This window comes from Rattus rattus, chromosome 8 (genome assembly GCF_011064425.1).
Source record: "Rattus rattus isolate New Zealand chromosome 8, Rrattus_CSIRO_v1, whole genome shotgun sequence".
In the NCBI taxonomy this organism is placed as follows: domain Eukaryota; kingdom Metazoa; phylum Chordata; class Mammalia; order Rodentia; family Muridae; genus Rattus; species Rattus rattus.
In genome coordinates, this window is record NC_046161.1 from 70,080,024 (window position 1) to 70,098,735 (window position 18,712).

Genomic DNA, 18,712 nt, shown 5'->3' on the forward strand with positions numbered 1-18,712 from the left:
GGCAACAGTAAATGTCTTTGGCATGTGTATCTTGAGGAGAGGCAGCTTCATATTTATTTCAGAATCCTGACAATTTACAATTTTAAGCTATAGTATGGTCTGAAGCTTAATCCTGGCAATGGAGCGGCAGAAGTCAAGCAGAGCTCCATGAGCTGAGGCCAACCTGGTCTACACAGTGAGCCCGGACTCAAAGGAGTGGTAGCAGTGGTGAGATTTGTAGAGATGGCTCAGTAATTAAGAGGACTAATTGCTCTTACAAGACTGGGTTTGGTTCCCTCACACATGATGGCTCACAATCACCCATAACTTTAGTTCTAGGAGATTCAGGCCCTTCTTTTGTCCTCTGCTGACACCAGGCATGTGCATGATACATATGAACACATGCACACAAAACGTTCATACACATAAATAAATAATAAATAAATAAAAAATAATTAAAAAATCTTCTTGTACTATAAGCTCATTTTATCATGGAGTATGAATCTATTGATTTGTATTTTATCTCCTATACACTTTTTAAAAAAAAAAAGATTTTATTTATTTACTTTATGTATGTGAGTACACTGTTGCTGTCCTCAGACACACCAGAAGAGGGAATCAGATCCCATTACAGATGGCTGTGAGCCACCATGTGGTTGCTGGGAATTGAACTCAGGACGTCTGAGAGAGCAAGCAGTCAGTGCTCTTAACCGCTGAGCCATCTCTCCAGCCCCCTCCTATAGACTTTTATATCATCACATTTAAATGTTTGACTTTAAAACCAGATATAATGAGAAGTGATTAAATAGCATAAGAAGCAGCTTCATATTTGGTCTGGAGTTTCATGTAGATAAAAGTGTTTGGAGCACATATAAAGCTAGAAGCGCATGTGCGCGCGTGCTCAGTAAAATGAATCATTGGATTTTTTAAAAGATCCATTGACAATCATGAGCTCAAATAAACAATTCTATGTTGATGAATTTATTGGTAATTCCTTATGTTACCATGTGCAATTGCCTACATAGGAACACATAGGGTGACCTCTCTGTCATACACCACACGAGAGCCTTTTTTCAATTTGAAACATTCCTGTGACTTGAGTGGTAAGGTAACAAGAGAAGAATGTGTCACAAAGTAGAGTCCATATGTGATTGTTAGCCAAATGCTCTTTGCTGAGTTTTGACATACGTCATCAGACACAAACATTTACAAAGGCTGCAATGCTCTTTTCAAATAAAATGATATAGGAGAGCTGACTGATACAGTGGGTTTTAAGTGGAGTTATAGTTCAATACACTGATACAATGGGCTTCAGATGTAGTTATATTTTTCCTAATAGTTTCAATTTTGCTTCATACAAAAGAAATAATATGTATAAGTTTGGGGAATGGAATTGTTTTCTCTAGGGCATAGTGTTATTATGTGTTCTCAAATTCATATTGACAAATCTGAGTTTGGCTTCAATGAGCTAAATCCATTGATGTTGGTGGTTTTGTTTTATGATTTGATGCTTTCATTATCATATATTAATTATACATAATAATGGGTTTCAGCATTGTAGTAAATGTACATGACATATATGATCAGTCATATTTACCTCAGTTTTCTCCTGGGTGCTCCTCTAACTCTAACTGATCTTCATAAACCTCCTGACATTCATGTCTCTCTATCTACTCATGTCTTTTAATTAAAGCTTGATTTTATTTTGACACTTACATGTATTACAAAGCACATATATTACATCTATACTTATATTTATAATATATTTTTATGTATATATTTTTTTTGCGCGCATGCACGCGCCCGTGTGTGTGTGTGTGTGTGTGTGTGTGTGTGTGTGTGTCTGTGTCTCTGTCTCTGTCTCTGTCTCTGTCTGTGTGAGAGTTTGTGCATGGAATTAATGTCTGCCGAGGCCAGAAGAGGTTGCTTGATGCCCTGTAGCTGAAGTTACAGACAATTGTGAGCTACCCAATATGGTTATAGGAACCAAACTCCACAAAACCCCTAAACACGCTAAACCCCTCAGTCATCTTTCCAGCCTTCTTTCATGCATGTCTTTTTCTTTCTCCCACATTCCTAATGACTGAACAAGTTTCATCAGATATCGAGATTGCTTATAGGAGCAAGGAGCTTATAGGTAAGAGCTTGTTTACAGAATCGTGGGTTTCTCTCCAGGGAAGGAAATGTTTCTCTTGTCATTAACCATCAGTTGCTGGACAAATTGCAGAGTGGTAGGGTGCCATGAACCCTCCAGGTTCCATAACAGGGTGTCAACGTACCCAGTTTTGTGTGGATCATAAGGCAAGTAAGCACAGCTTCTGTGTGTTCAAGAACGAAACATCCTCACAGCACCCTCAGCTTTATTCTGCATTAACTTGAAGAAGACAAAGCACATAGTGACTGAATTGTTGCAATTCACTGGTGTCCTGGAGGTGCTAGGAAAATGTCTATGTTCCTTAACGTGGTTACTGTAATGCAGTAAAGTCCAGGAATTTAGAATTGAGACAGAAGTGTGGGGGAAGAGGATGAGGTACAGAAAGGCACAGCGTTGAAAACTGGCCTATGGCAGATTCTTATTGGGAGAGAAGTAGTGTGGAACCCTAGCCAAGGCGTCAATATGCAACATATGCTCAGACATCTATGCAGATGACCTATCAAAGTTCCAATATTTTATGAACTGGACCTTTGAGATCCCAAACGTCCTCCAAGCTCCTGCTTGATGTCTCCTTGAAAGTGTGTTCTTCCTTAGTCCGTTGCCTCTGCTTCTGCTAACACTCACCACCAACAGAAGCACACAGCAGAAGTCAGTGTCCCCAGCCCTCTCCTTTCCTTTTACCTTCCCCTCCCCATCTATCTTTGCTGTGATCTTACATTCCTTCCACACCTTCTTTAATATTTCCTGAGCTTTGGAGGGGATTATTTAGATGAAAGAACTCCCTTCCCTCAGCAAAATAGGATTATGGATTTTGTAGTGATTTGACCTTTCTATTTTAGTGAAACAGATTTTATTAAATATGATAGGATGAAGGGTTAAGGAAACACCTTGCATTTAGTTGATTCAACACGTACAGGAAGAAGCAAATGAAAGAAAAGATTTTGTATAATACAAATATAAAAGCTAACAACAGAAGAGTTATTTCTGATTTTTGCTCTTGCTTACTTTTCCTTTCAAGTTTTCTAAGCCATTTAACATATAATGTGTTGTGACCCATTCAAATGCTTAGTATTTACTAAATTGTTACAACATGAAGAGGTAAGACTTTGCCTTTAAGAAGCTTGCATCTGAGAATATTAATTGTATATATACTTCTGTTAAAAAACTACTTTGGGAATTTTGATTGTTCAAAGGGATCTCATGAAAAAATTAGAGATACAGAGCAATCCAGCTAAAGAGTTACACATTATTTTAAAATTGAAAGCAGTTACAACTCAAAATATAATTATCCAACAAAATGAATATCCAGCACAAGTGTAGTGTTGGATGTCTTTACTTGGATTTCTGAAAGATGAAGAGTGATGTTTGGAAGACAGAAGCTTGATACTACCTAGTTGTCATTATCTAATTTCTTATGTACAATTTAGAGATATTAATATTTGCCACCTTTCTAGAATTACTTTTTGCAGGAACCCGAATCACCATGTTGGATTTTTAATGGGCATCATTTCGAGTTGAAGGCCATATAAATAGGTCTTCTATCACTAGCTTCGATGTCTCCTGGAATTTCTATTGCTATTCTGATCAGAGAATCTAGGAACATTTACAATGCAACTTGACTCTGTGTGGTATACTTAATACAGATTTTATTCAACTCTGAAAGTTTATCTTTTTGAGGGCTAAACAGACTAGACTACAGAACAATAGATGCTTAAACATGAGTACAAATTATCTGCAGTTTGGAAATGCATACTGTAGATTGGAATCTATGAAGGTCACATATCAGCTCTCATATCTAGGATTATGGTATGAGTTTTGACATAAATTTCAATAAGTATATTTGATTATGGTTAACACTGAATACGGCCTCCTTGAAGAATGGAATAAAAATATTTGTGAATGTCCTGTGGGTATTTATCATAAATAGAACTAATTATATAGAGTCTAGGAGGGGGTTACTTAGGTAAATACATAAACTTACTATAGAAAAACAATAAAAATCTAGATGAACTGGGACAGGTAGAGACTTTATGTCATTTTACATCACTTGATTTCCAGTTTAGTCACCAAATAAGGCTAAAACAAATCTTCATTTTACAATTTTTTTAGAGTTGTTAATTCTGGATTTTATTCCAAATCCTCATGAAACTGAAAAGCTTCTGTAAGGCCAAGGACACTTTGAATAGGACAAACCAACAACCTACCGATTGGGAAAAAAACTTCACTAATCCTGGTAGAGAGCTAATATCCTAATTATATAAAGAACTCAAGAAGCTAACCTCCAAAACAAACAAAACAAAACAAAACAAACAAACAAAAAACCCCACCACCAACAAAGCCCAAAACCCCAAACAACCCAATCAGCAAATGGGGTATAGAACTAAACAGAGAATTCACAAAGAGGTATCTTGAATGACTGAGAAGCACTAAAGAAATGTTCAAAGTCCTTAGTGATCAGGGAAATGCAAATCAAACAACTCTGAGACTCCACCTTTCACCAATCAGAATGGCTAAGATCAAAAAGTGAGGTGACAGCACATGTTGTTGAGAATGTGGAGAAAGAGGAACACTCCTCCATTGTTGATGGGATTGCAAACTGGTACAACCACTCTGGAAATTAATCTGGAGGTTCCTCAGAAAACTGGAAATAGATCTATCTGAAGACCCAGCTATACCACTCTTGGGCATAAACCCAAAAGATGTCCCACCATGCCACAGGGGCACGTGCTCCACTGTGTTCATAGCAGCCTTATCTGTGATAGCCAGAAGCTGGAAACAGCCCAGATGTCCCACAAAGGAAGAATGGATACAGAAAATGTGGTTCATTTACACAGTGGAATACTACTCAGCTATTAAGAATGAGGACATCATGAGTTTTTAGGCAAATGGATGGAACTAGAAAATATTATCCTGAGTGAGGTATCTCAGATCCAAAAGGATATGCATGGATACCCTCACTAATAAGTGGTACAGACAAAAAAGTACAGCTTACCCAGGATGTAATCCACAGGACCCAAAAAGGTTAACAAGCTGAAGAGCCCAAGTAATGTTGTTGTAAAAGTATAAAAATAAAAAGTAGAGTTGTCTTTTACCCTGCTAGGTCCGCACCTCGGTGTCCCAAGATATCTGCTAGATATCTTGGCGGAAACTCATCCCAACTCCGCGGCGGCCCAGACCAGTAGCCACACACTCCATTACATTACTTAAATCTACACATTAAAGAACATACAACACAATAATCTTTGATCCAATTGATAAGATATAATTGCCCACTTAAACATACAAAGCCGGGTACCATCTGCTCCTTAGGAACATTGATAACAACCTGTAAATACACAGAGCAGAATCTTAACATTACCTGTCATGGCTTCTCACCCTCTCCCTTTCTCTGTTCCAGTCTCCTCCTCTTCCTTCAAACTTTTCTCCCGCCCATCCTTCCTTCTCGTCCAATGACAGGCCTCCTTTTATCTTGTGATATCACCTGTGATATCATCCTACAAAGTAAGGATGCTTCAATCCCATTGGGAGGGAGAAGAAAACATAGGGCAGAGAGAGGGAGGGACTTGGGGGGGAGAGGGAGGGGGAGGGGGAGGGAAAAAGGGGGAACATGATCAAGGTACTGGGGAGAGAGCAGGAGTGAAGCCCCGAGGGACAGTGGTATGAATGTAAATACACAACTTCAGGAGGTGGGAGGTGGAGACACCCCCTAGAATGTACCAGAGACTTGGGAGGTGAGAGACCCTCAGAACTCAAAGGGAGGGACCTCAGATGAAATGCCCAACAGTGGGGAGAGGGAAGTTGTAGAGCTCACCTCCAGCAGAAAGACAGGAAATAGACAAGTGGAGGATGGGGTTGCCATCCCACAGTCAAAAACTCTGACCCAGAATTGTTCCTGTTTAAAAGAATTGCAGGGACAAAAATGGAGAAGGAACTGAGGGAAAAGAGGTCCAGTGACAGGCCCAAATTGGGACCCATCTCCAAGGGAGGCTCCAAGGCCTGACACTATTACTGATTCTATGGTGTACCTAGCATGGCTGCCATCAGAGAGGCCCAACAAATAGCTGATTGAGACAGATGCAGATACTTACGCCCAACTAATGGACTGAAGTCGGGACCCCTGTAGTTGAATTAGGGAAAGGCTGGAAGAAGTTGAGGAGGAGGGCAACCCCATAGGAAGACCAGCAGTATGAACTAACCTCAATCCCGGAGATCTCTCAGACACTGAGTCACCAACTAGGCAGTATACACTAGCTGGTCTGAGTTCCCTGACACATAGACAGTAGAGGACTGCCTGGTTTGACTTCAGTGAGAGAAGATGAACCTAACCCTTGAGAGACTTGAGGCCCCAGGGTGTGGGGAGGTTTGGAGGGGTGTGTGTTTGTTTGGGTGGCGTGGGGATAGCCTCTTGGAGATGGGGGAGGAGGAATGGGATAAAGAACTATTGGGGGGGGGCAGAATGGGAGGGGGTAAAGACTGGAATGTAAAAAAAGATTAAAGATAATAATGATAATGATAATAATGATAATAATAATAATGTATAAAACTGGCAAAAAAGGATAATATTTTAAGAGAACAAACTTCATTAGATCATGTTAAGTAGCACTGGTGTGAGTCACACAGCCCCAAATAATCATTCTGGCGAGCTCCAGAGCACAGGGATGGCTCTAAGTCTCTCTTATTTTCAGAGGCTAATCATAGTGCCCGAGCAGGCAGAGGCCCCCTCATTTCCTAAATCACCTACTTTGGTGGAAAATAAACAGGAGATTCTTTTGGATAAGGAGGGCAAGGGATGCTATGTGTTTTAGTCGTGACTCTGACTTTGGAGCACAAATATCTCCATATCTCAATTCCTCAGTGTCGTAACTAAACAGTCATGATTTCCTCCACCAGTTGTAAACCTTTCTCTGGCTTAGAGTCCCGTGTTTTGACTATTTACAATAGTATAGGGATCATGTCAACTAATCCAAAGAGCTTTTTGTAACCTAAACCAATTTTAAAAATTTTAAGTCTAGCACTTGTGTGTGTGTGTGTGTGTGTGTGTGTGTGTGTGTGTGTGTTTAAACCTTTTTGCAATAAAATTTTAGGAATGAAACAAGTCATTTTAAAATGTCTAAATTACTGTTGATAATTATAAAGTGCCTTGGATATTGTGTATTATAGCAATTTTTTCATGGTACTATATCATAGTAAATAACCAAGATTTTGAAAATTAAAAAAACCAGAGAAGCTAAGCCATTAAGTAACAGCGAATGTCTCTAACTGAGTCCTTGATATAGCTAGCTCATTAGGAACTCTGAGGTTGCCACTAGGAAGCAGCTGTCAGACAGTTCACTAAGTCATATCATGTTGCAGTGTATTTGAAATGTATTGTTCTAAATCCTTCAGAATTTTTTTTACTATTCTCAGGAGGGCTATACCTTTTATTTCATTTGGTAGAAAGGTATTTGGAAGGGCAGAACTGGGTTTTCACTTCACTCTTAGGAGATGTTATGCTTCACCAGAGCAAGGTTACACTTCACCAGGGCAATCATCCATGACAGAGCCTTAGAAATAGAGGCAAGCTATTTCATTCTCATAAAATAAATAAATAAATAAATGAATGAATGAATGAATAAATAAATAAATAAATAGCTCTCATCTGGGGCAGTCACTTCAGAAGTGATTTTTCTTGTGGCATACATTGTAGTCAGGTGGAGAAAGCTGTAGTCCCACTGAAGTACGGATATTGCTTATTCTATGCTTCATAAGCTGGAAAAAGGAATCTTAGGTGACTTGCTCTAAAGGAATGGTCCCCATTAGAGGCCGTGTATTTAGCCTGACTGAAACATTAGACAGTGTATACCTCAGAATTGCACAATCGAAGCTTCACGTGGTGATGCAAATTCTGCTTTGTACGGATCAGCAAAGAGCAAATTTGTCTTAAATCAGAAAAGAACTTGCTTTACTCATTCGCCTACAGAAATGACACACGGTGTCCTGTGTTACAGACCCCCAGCCCTCCTCCCCTCTTTGCTCTGTGGCTTCCTCCTTCCTCTGACTTCACTTGAAACTCTGGAGGCTTCTGTAACATCTTTTTTACTTCTGTATAAAGCCTATGTTCTGGTACTTGATGCGTATTGGAAATCACTTTACAACCTTCACTTTGAAAAACATGTTTGGATAGTCTTCCCATTTAGATCCAGGAATTTGTATAAAACCAGACGGTTATACTGCATTTGAACCAAAAGGCTATTGGTTTGTGGAATTTCCTTTAACTGGAAACACATATGAGTCTGTGGTTTTAGTGTTTTCACAGTTTTATACAATCCTACTTGTTTTCACTTTTAGAGGAGGAGAATTTAACATTAATTTCCGTATTTCATAAAGAGCTAACCTTTTCTTCATTCCTTAATTTTTCTTTTCAGTTGAAAGAGACAAAGACTTTTCTCATCAGAGAAGGCATTACAAAGAATTTCGGTTTGATCTGACCCAAATTCCACATGGAGAAGCAGTGACGGCAGCTGAATTCCGGATTTATAAGGACAAAAGCAACCATCGGTTTGAAAATGAAACAATTAAGATTAGCATATATCAGATCATCAAGGAATACACAAATAGGTATCAACTTTATATTGACTATTTAACCTAACAAGGACTGAATTTTAGTTAAAAAGCCGTTGATAGCTTATACAATTTATAACATCTTTTCCTGGGTGAAGGGAGATTCTGAGGCAGGTAAAGAATATTGAAAAGTAAGAACAAGGGGCTGCTGAAATGGTTCAGCAGTTGAGAGCTCTCAGCCTTGTACAGGACCATACTTTGGCTCCTGGCAACCATGTCAGGCAGGACACAACCACCTTCAACTATGGGCTCTCTCTTCTGACCAACCTCCTTTGGCACCTGATATGCATGTGCATACAAATACACACACACACACACACACACACACACACACACACACACACACACACACACAAATAAAATTTGAATATAAGTCTAAAAATGAAAAGAAGCCAATAAGTATTAAGTATTCCTCTTACATTTTACAGAATTTTCTACTATTGACCAATCCGTGTATGAATTGGCATCATCATGTCTCTCTCTATGTTCTTTCTTGGTCTTTTGTCTCATTTTTGTGAATTTGTCTTTCAATCCAGAAAGTTTGCATTTTACTATACCTACACTAAATTTTATATAAAATGATTTTTATAGCATAGTATTGTGTAAACAAGAGAAGGACCAGTTTTCTAGATAAGGTGTGGGTGGTTATACGACTAGTTAAGTGTATTTTGAAAGAAGATGGTTCTACTTAGAATCTGACGACCAGTACACATCCATTCTAAAGATATTTGAGAAGGGTGTGAAAACAGATGATAGATTGAAATCTTAGAAGTCTGAAAATGTTACAATAATGGATGGATACAAAATGAATCAAGTATGAACTATAGAGGGACCTTAAACATGTCCCCTGACCTTTAATCTAACACAGAATTCTTTCAGTTGGTCATCTTTGTGGTGATTAGTTATCTTTGTTGGACAGTTGACTTGTTATAGCCAGACACTCTTCTGTTGCCAGTAGCTTCTATTCATGGGACCAAAACTTTCTTATGGTGAACTTCTATGGACCTTGGTAAATTCTTAAGGTTTCATGTTTAGTCACTCTTTACCTTGATAACTCTTTATAGTTCCCCAATGTTTAGGTTTTTCTTGATCTAATTGTAATTGTTTCCCAAAGAACATTCTATTTAGTCTCTCACAATACTCACTGAAGATAAAAAACTGAGGTCAGATACCTTTGTTTGACAACCTGTAGGAGGCTTATGATGCAAGACAGAAACTCATATGGTTAAAAAGGTCTCAAGGGTAAAAAAAAAATGTTTTAGCTGGCCTTCTTTAAAATTACTTGTTGACTGGGTTTTAGATGTGTAGCACTTATTAATATCCCATGAAACACCAGTTAAGGAGGATCATTTTAATAAATTTTTGCTCTATATGCACTGCTATTTTAAGACAACTAATAAGAAGACAGAAAGATCTGTGTTATTTTTTTAATAGTAATTGTTGGTCACAGGTGAGTTGTATTTTTAAAAAGTCTGACTGTAGTGGTGCTTCCCATCATTGATTTTCATTGTCACTCTTATAGCTACAATGTCTTGCATATAGTCCGGGCTAGTTTAGAATTTACGGATCTTATGTCTCTGCCTATCAAGTGATGGAATTTCAAGGGTGGCCCATAATGTCTAGCTAGTTGTTCTACTTACAAAATGGAGGCGCAGGACCTGCATATATAATTAGACCTAAAAAAATTTGCCTACATTAAATAATGGTATACTTTTCAAAGCTACGTGACATTGAAAATAGTATTTTGAACATTACTTAATATTTCTACAAGTATAATTTTATTTTACGTATAACTAGTTTTTTCTACAGTGGAAGGAAGGATATTATAAACATTTCTTTTTATCCCTGGTTTACTAAGTTGTTTGATCTGGATTAATATTTTGACATCACTGTTATTTATGATGGAGAGTCTGGTGTATTTTGATGGACATTAAGTTGTTCTTGGTTATTTACCATCTCAAGTCATTTTCAGAGGAATCTTTGATACATCTGGTCTTCCTCATTTAGAATATTTTTATTGAATCTAAATACAAAATTTTATATTGACCAAAATAAAAAGATACCTCATTCAGGTCCTGTTGTAGTTTTGAGGTTAAATGCTTCTTAATGACCCATATGTTAAAGGTGTGACCTTCAGAAGGGAACAGTTGAGGCTCCCCAGGTGCTCCAGGCCTCTAAGAGGTGATAGGAACTTTGTCAGAGATCCTTAGTCTACTGGGGGTGGAGTGGATGTGGCCTCTAAAGTTTGACTTTTACCCAGTGTTTGTTCATGCTTTGCCTCATGACTGGTGGGTACTTTGTTCAGCCACAGAACCCTTTCACAATGTGTTCCTTCATACAAGGCTCCAGTGACATTTTTTGGGCTACTTGATCAGGACTAGAATTGGTAAAACCACAAATCCAAATATCTCTTTTCCATTTATATATTCATTATTTTAACTATTTCATTGTAGTAATGGAAATTCGACCAATACAAGCCCATTATTCTTTGTGCGTATGATGTTTTTGCACACACACACACACACACACACACACACACACACACACACACACACGAAGAGAAAGAGAAAGAGGGCTAGAGAAAGGGATAGAAGGAAATAACTTTATACTGTATATATGCTCCGTAGAATTCCCAACTACTCCTCCATAAGGATGAATGTCAAAATATTAGGATTTAAAAATAAGTTTCTCTTATATTTTTAAGCTATGGAAGGAATTTTCCCCAATGAAATTTAAGAACTAATATTTTCTCTTTATTTATTTTATTGAAATTTTTAATGCTAATTTGACTTTAATTCTGTGAGACAGAAATCAAGGTAAAAAACCACATTCCACAGTGTATGATCACAGTTAAAAGAGAAAGAATTGCAATACAAAAAAGTAATTTTAAAATTTAAATAAATCTCCAAAATCATTTGCTGTGTGTAGCTTCTCATACATATGCACATATGCATAATATATACATGCTGTCCCTTAAATAGCTAAAATAGAGGTAGGAAAAGAAAATAGTCATTTCTTACATTTTCAAAATGTATGTCACTCTCAAAGTTTTTCAGAAAAATTTACACCAGAATTGTAAATTTTTTAAAAAAGTAATATTCATTTATTTTATGTATATGAGTGTGCTCTGTGACTGTCTTCAGACACACCAGAAGAGGGCATCGGATCCCATTACAGATGGTTGTGAGCCACCACGTGGTTGCTGGGAATTGAACTCAGGACCTCTGGAAGAGCAGCCAGTGCTCTTAACCACTGAGCTATCTCTCCAGCCTCAGAATTGTAAAATTTTAATGTAGTGTTTCAGAAGCAGTTGGGATTCTTATTGGTTGGACTTTTTGGTTCAGCGCATTTAATAACATATATGCACTATCTCCTATGGGAGCTCACTGTACCTATGGTCCTGCCTCCACATGTGTGCGTGGAGAAACTGTGCTATCACTTAGACTGATGTTTGATATGTTTCACGTTCGAGACCTCAGCGGATCTATGAGCCAGCTAGCCTGTGAATCCTCTATCCGTGTTGAGCAATCAGACTGAAAAGTGGACAGAGTCATAATGTCATCTACATCCTCACTCGTTTCATGTATATAACCTCCAACTCTTTCCAGGATAGATTTTATTCCTACCGTCTCTGACATGCCTGATTTATGCTTATGCCCATTTAAATGTGTGCAATTTAAAGTGTTCTGATAGGCATCCAAGTCTTTATTTTTCTTGCTAAAGAGGTTACACATTTTTCTATCATTTCATTTATTTTAATCGTTTTATATAAAACCAACAACCCCGAATCTCATATAGAACGCACCGCTCTTCAGTCACACCTCATATATTGACATGATTGAGAAATGAGGTTTCCACACTATTAAATTTTCCAGATCATGCAGCTGAGCGCCACACGCACGCTTTTGTTGAGCGAGCACAGAGGACCTAAGGCAGAGTAAATAAGATCTCAAAAGCTCATAGCCTGGGGGACATAGGATGGAGACAGCTCGCCTCACACAGACTTTAATAACAATAATACAATGTGCTAAGAACTATGACGTAAGCATGCACTAAGTGATGGGGAAATGTGGATGAAGGGAAATGACTTCTTCATGTGGGTGGGGGACGGGCTTCGGGGAAGGGCTACGGGGCTTACTCTTCAGGGTGGATAGGAACTTCCGGTACGGTGGAGTTTAATTTTAAACTACTATACATTAAAATGTTCAAAGGCCCAAATACGTTATTAATTAAATCATATTATACAAACAAAATGATTAACAGCAACAGAGGTAGTGATAGTGCATTTAACAGACACATGAGTCTGGTGCTGTACTAAAGTGATACATTTGAATTAAAAATTGCATACATACATAAACGCACAAATGACCTTTTTTGGGAGTCTAATGTTCTATAGGCACAAATTCTGTACTCTGCTGCACAAACATTTAGGCTAGACTGCCCGATGTCATTAGCTGGCTTCGCTCCTTGGTGTATTTAGCTCGGCTGTCATCATTTCAGTCCACAGTCAGCTCCATTCACACCATCTCGCCCCGTTTTTGCTGTTTTAAGATTTGAGATTCTTCTGTAGACATTCTCCCAAATAAATGTATGTTGACAGTTTCTACACTGGAAGATTTCCTGGCCTCATGAGAACAGCAGAGCAGAGAAGGACTCTCGAAGGAGACTGAGTTGATTCTGCCAGTGCAAGATAGCAGTCAAGCACAGCTTACATTTCCTGGTATACAGGGATCAAGCTTTATTCTGTCAGCGGTTCTCAACTGGGACCACATGGCTCCCTAGGGAACATCTGTCAATGTCTGGATGTATTTTTGGTTGTCGCGTTGATGGGGATGGTGTGGGATCTGGGTGGATACTATAGCATTGAATGTGTGGTTATGCTGAGTTTGTCTAGTGGGTTCTGCTAAACCTTCTAAAAGACTCAGGGCATCTCCTTTAACCAACAAAGAATGATCTCATCCCAAGTGCTCATTTTTTAAAATCTCAATATTAAAAATATGCCACAGAATCAGACATTCTGGAATATTGATACTCATGACATTCAGAATTTTAGAAGTTCATGCTTGTTTCATATGAAATAGTAAGGGCCATCTAAGAACATCTAAAAAGAGCACACAGTCTAAGCTTTTACTTCCCCCCCATGTGTTTCTTTAGTCTTTGAGATTATAATATTAATTAGATCATTTCCCATTCCCTTTCCTCCCTTCAAGCCCTCCCATATCCTCCTTCTGCTGTGCTTCAAGTCCATGGCATTTTTCATTGTTGTTATATGCATATATATAGATATATCACATGTGTATATATAGGTTGTATTTAATATATTATATATATTATAATAGAAAATATAAACACACAAAAATTTATATATAAATGTATGTATAGTACATATCATTATATATAATATATTCCTAAATACAACCTACTATATCTATATCTATAACTATATATACAATGCATATATAGAGCACACACACATACATATGTATATATACACACACATGCAAATATATTCCTACATACAACCTACTCAGTGTGCCTAATGTTACTTGTGTATATGCTTTCAGGGCTGACTATTTGATATTGGGTAATCAGCTGTGATACTTTTCCCCTTAAAAATTATTTCTCTTACTCTTCCCCTATTTAGTTGCCTGTTCTTTGTGTAGGGCTATGGGACTTCTCCCATTCTTGTTGGCTCATCCATTTGAATTATCCTTGCTTGGCTCATGTTTAGGCAGTCAAATTGGTGCGATTTCAAGAATGTAGCCTCTGGCATTAGAGCATCTCAAAACAAACTTCATGAACCTCTTATGATCTTTGTATCTTCTCTTCTGCTGTGCTCCCTGAGCCTTAGGTGTTGGGGTGTCTTGTAGATGTATTCACTGGAGACCGGGCAAACTGCTAACTTTATGACAACGTTCAGAAACTGTAATTTATTACTGTGACATGTTTAGTTAATGAGCTCAGTGCTAGATTAATTCCTCAGGAGCACGGTGGGTAATATTTATGTGACGAGACAGATGAGAATTTTTTTTTTTGGTTTGGTAACTAATTATCTCACCAATTTTGAGTTCCTGACTCAGTAATTTCCTTCCCTCGTAAACTGTGATATGGATGTCATGTAAGTGAATTATTATTTTTCTAGAATTGATAAGTTATTCAAAGAAAAATAGTCATAAAAGAAGATGAAAGAGTCTCAACTCAAGAAAGCCTGGGTGGTGTGGAGATGACTGTGCCTTGTACAGATGCAAACTCTCCTTGGCTACTCTGTTTCAATGTAAAATGTCCCTCTTAGAGTCATGCATTTGAGTATTTGTCCTCCAGCTGGTAGAGTTCTTTCGCTAGAATATGAAATCTTTATGCTGAAAGTTTCTTTTGACCACAGTGTTTTATCACTGCAATGGAAACTCTAACTAAGACACAGAGGATCCAAAGATCTTACACTCCTGCTTTAGGTTGTGGGAAAATAACATCGTAAAATGTGTGTCAGTCACATTGAGAAGAAAGCAAGAAAATACATTATCCGAGAACCTCTCTTACTTGATTCTGTTGTTCCGTAGCCCCCAAAATTACATGGCATTTTTCTTCTTTAATCCTGCCACTTTCCCATTCACTTCTCAGCCAACTGCAATTGGATTTCTAAAACTCCATTAATGTTTCCTATCATCCACTGATAGCCTCACTGTCCAAGGGTCTTATAGACATGCTTTCGTTCTTCCTGTTTCCCTTAGTACTTTATATTTGTGAATTCTCTGTTTCATGTGGGAAGTCTTCCAATTCAATGAGTGTGTGGACTCCTTGAAGTTGCTATAGCAAACTACTCAAAGTGTGGGTACCTTAAAACAGCAAGAATTTCTTCTCTTTCAGTCGAAGTACTAGCTCAGAGTCAGAGCTCTTGACCAGCAGGCGTGAGGTCCTAAGTTCGATCCCCAGGAAAAAAGTCAGATGTAACAGGTCTATCGTATACTGTTCGTGGGAAATGATAAGGCCTTTAAAAACTATTGTTAGTGATAAAAGTTCTATGTAGAGAAATTTTGTAATCCATGGAATTCACACCTAATTTTGTGTGAACTTAGAGAGGGCTTATTTTAAGTTACAATTGTGAATAGAGTTGCACGAACGAAGTCCCATGGTGGCTGCCTCTGTGTTCATTGATAATACACGTTATTACCCTAAAGCAACCTTTTTTTGTCTTGAGATAATGTGGAAGGTTTTATATAAGCAGAAAAAGGAGAAACAAAAGACATGATCAGAATAAAATAGTTTTGTTCAAGAATAGGAAAGCATGTTGATACCTACGAAGTCAGTTGACTGCCCAAACCCTTCAGAGGTAAACTAGAAGGGATGGCTTTTGAAACTACCCTTGCAGTTTGTCACTGAAATGCATATGTTTCAAGCTTGCACAAGTTCTGTGGCATGATTTACCCACCTAAACATATGCATTAAATCTATACAATGGACACATTAGAAAGATTTGTGACTTGACCTTAGATGTTTTCTCATTTATGGAAAGATGATGTAATACAGTTTTAAAATAATAGAAAATATACATCTAATTGGTTACCTATAGAACTTCGTTGATGTAACCTATCAAAATTTCCCTATTGTGGGTTCTGGGGAGACATCATTGTTGGTAAAGTGTTTGCCTGAAGACTTGAGTTGGGACCTTCGTACCCATGCCAAAAAAATAAAAATAAGAAGCTGGGTGAGGTGATGCCCAGCAGCGATTTCAGTGCTGGGGGCAGAAGCAGGAGAGATTCCATCTCAGAAAACAACACAGAGAGTGATTGAGGAAAGTACGTGATATGAAGTTTCAGCCTCCAAATGCATGCGTGTACACTTACATGGACATATGCACATCAGCATGTGCACGTACATACACTGTACATCCAAAGCTACCTCTTTGTAATCGACTGTTTCTCAAGTGCTTCAATGATTGGGGCCATGGGCTTTGAAGAAATGATTGGGAAACTATATCATATTTCAAAAAGCAGCCTGAAAGCTGTGTAGCTTTTGAGTCTTTTCCGACTTGTGTTTCAGAAGTGAGTAGAGTGGTTAGTTAAGAAGATTACAACCTCGGAGATGATTATCACATAGCTGAAAACTACGAGGAATCCTAATTGTTTTATATTTTACTTAGTCTATATATTTAGTGGCCTTCCCAAGTTAGGAGATGAAAAAATTTGATGATGGTTAGTGTGAATGAATGAAATGGGTCCTGAAAACTTGTGTACTATGTGAATCCTCCTGCCTTGCATTTCCTGCTTATCATAAGTCTGTAAATGTCAAACTATATCCTGCACCAGACTTCATTATGTCTGCAGCCTTTCTCTGCTAAGCACTTTGAATTCTTAGGTGCAATATTTGGTAACTAGATGGTTTGATTGTCCTATTCACTTACCTTAATTTCTCTGATCACTCAGTGAGTGGTATAAACCAAGTAAAATTAACGAGATGACTATGAAGTGCCTAAAATATTTAGAGTTTCACTTTCACTTTTGCTAGAAATACTTCAATTTTCGATTATTCTAAATCCATCTCTGTGATGTACTTAAGATTTTGTATTTTTGAGACTTCTTTGAAGAGACACGGACTTCATTGCAGCATAGCTCTACTTTTCTCTTCATACAATATGTTCTCTAATAAAAGCATTCAAAGCAGTAGAAAAGTTCATTTAAAAAATGATACTAGTGATTTTTTTTATGTTGGCAGAGTTTCAGCATTTTACAACAATTAATTTGAGCCCCACTTTCATTAATGTAAAGGTATACTTTAAAGATAAAATACCAGGACCAGGCAACATTCAGCTTGCAGTAGTAGGAGAACATACTCAACTCTTCTCTGTAATTTGACAAACATATGTTCATAAGCTTAATTAGGAGTCGACATGCATTCACAAATGCTAATGATCACGACATTGTTCGGATTGTTCTAGTGCACAGGCATTCCTGTTCACTGCCATGATCGTTCCAAGGGATCGTAGACTCACAGGGGAAGGACACGCATGTCACTGTGGGTTGTGTCTCTCCAGTTACAAGATTTGCCTTTTCATGGAGTGGTACACTTAATGACTCCTTCTGGACCTCACTATCCGCAAAACTATTATACTGAAAATATAAAGTACAGATCAATTATCCCAAAACAGATGCCGACACCTCCCCTGCCTGCGCTCCTCCGAGAGTCCGCGGGCATCCAAATTGGAGCCTCTACTTCCATTTCTGTCTCAATTCATTTTCTTTTCCTGTTCTCTTTCCGCTAAGGGGTGCATACTTACAGATGTTTGTTGGAGAGAGAGCCCTGATGACCAGGGACCAAATTAAGGCCATTAAGTTAGCATGAAATGACAATGAGAAACAGAAAGATGGAAATGACTTTCAGAGAGTCTTACTAAGTCCCGGGTTTGACTCGGGAGGTGAGCAGTGGACGTCTTACTGCTCGTTGTCGGAGCCACCCGTTTCTCTGTTCCTTAATTAACTCCTGTTGCTTTTAAAGCGCTTTTGAAAATATATTCACTTTCTTATGATACGTTATGTCCTTCGTTCAAACCCTTAATTTATTTTTCATTCCTCTCTCCTTAGGGATGCAGATCTTTTTCTGCTAGATACAAGGAAGGCACAAGCTTTAGATGTGGGTTGGCTTGTCTTTGATATCACTGTGACCAGCAATCATTGGGTGATTAATCCACAGAACAATTTGGGCTTACAGCTCTGCGCAGAGACGGGGGATGGTAAGTCCTGACCTGAATGTTTTTAATGGGGCTTTGCTTAGACCCATGGCTTTTTGTGTTATTTGATAGAAGCTTTATTACTTAAGAACAAGGCAACACATTTCTCAGGATAATGCAAAATATCGATAAATCAATACACAGAGTTGTATTTATCTTCTATGTATGAACTGCCTGACTTTGAGCAGGGATGGGAGAGCACAGGTACCACTTCTGCCCTCAGGAGATTTTTCAGCTGGGTGTTAAAGCCGCATGTG

The 18,712-nt window shown here is 38.1% G+C and overlaps 1 protein-coding gene across 2 annotated transcripts in view; it reads left to right on the plus strand.

Moving 5' to 3' along the window:
* Positions 1 to 18,712, plus strand: part of Bmp5 (bone morphogenetic protein 5) — a 126,358-nt gene that overhangs the window by 41,749 nt on the left and 65,897 nt on the right. For both annotated transcript variants that reach the window (XM_032910196.1, XM_032910197.1), the window contains exons 2-3: positions 8,539 to 8,731; positions 18,310 to 18,458. In XM_032910196.1, coding sequence (XP_032766087.1) covers positions 8,539 to 8,731; positions 18,310 to 18,458 — 342 coding nt within the window. The remainder of the gene's footprint in view (positions 1 to 8,538; positions 8,732 to 18,309; positions 18,459 to 18,712) is intronic.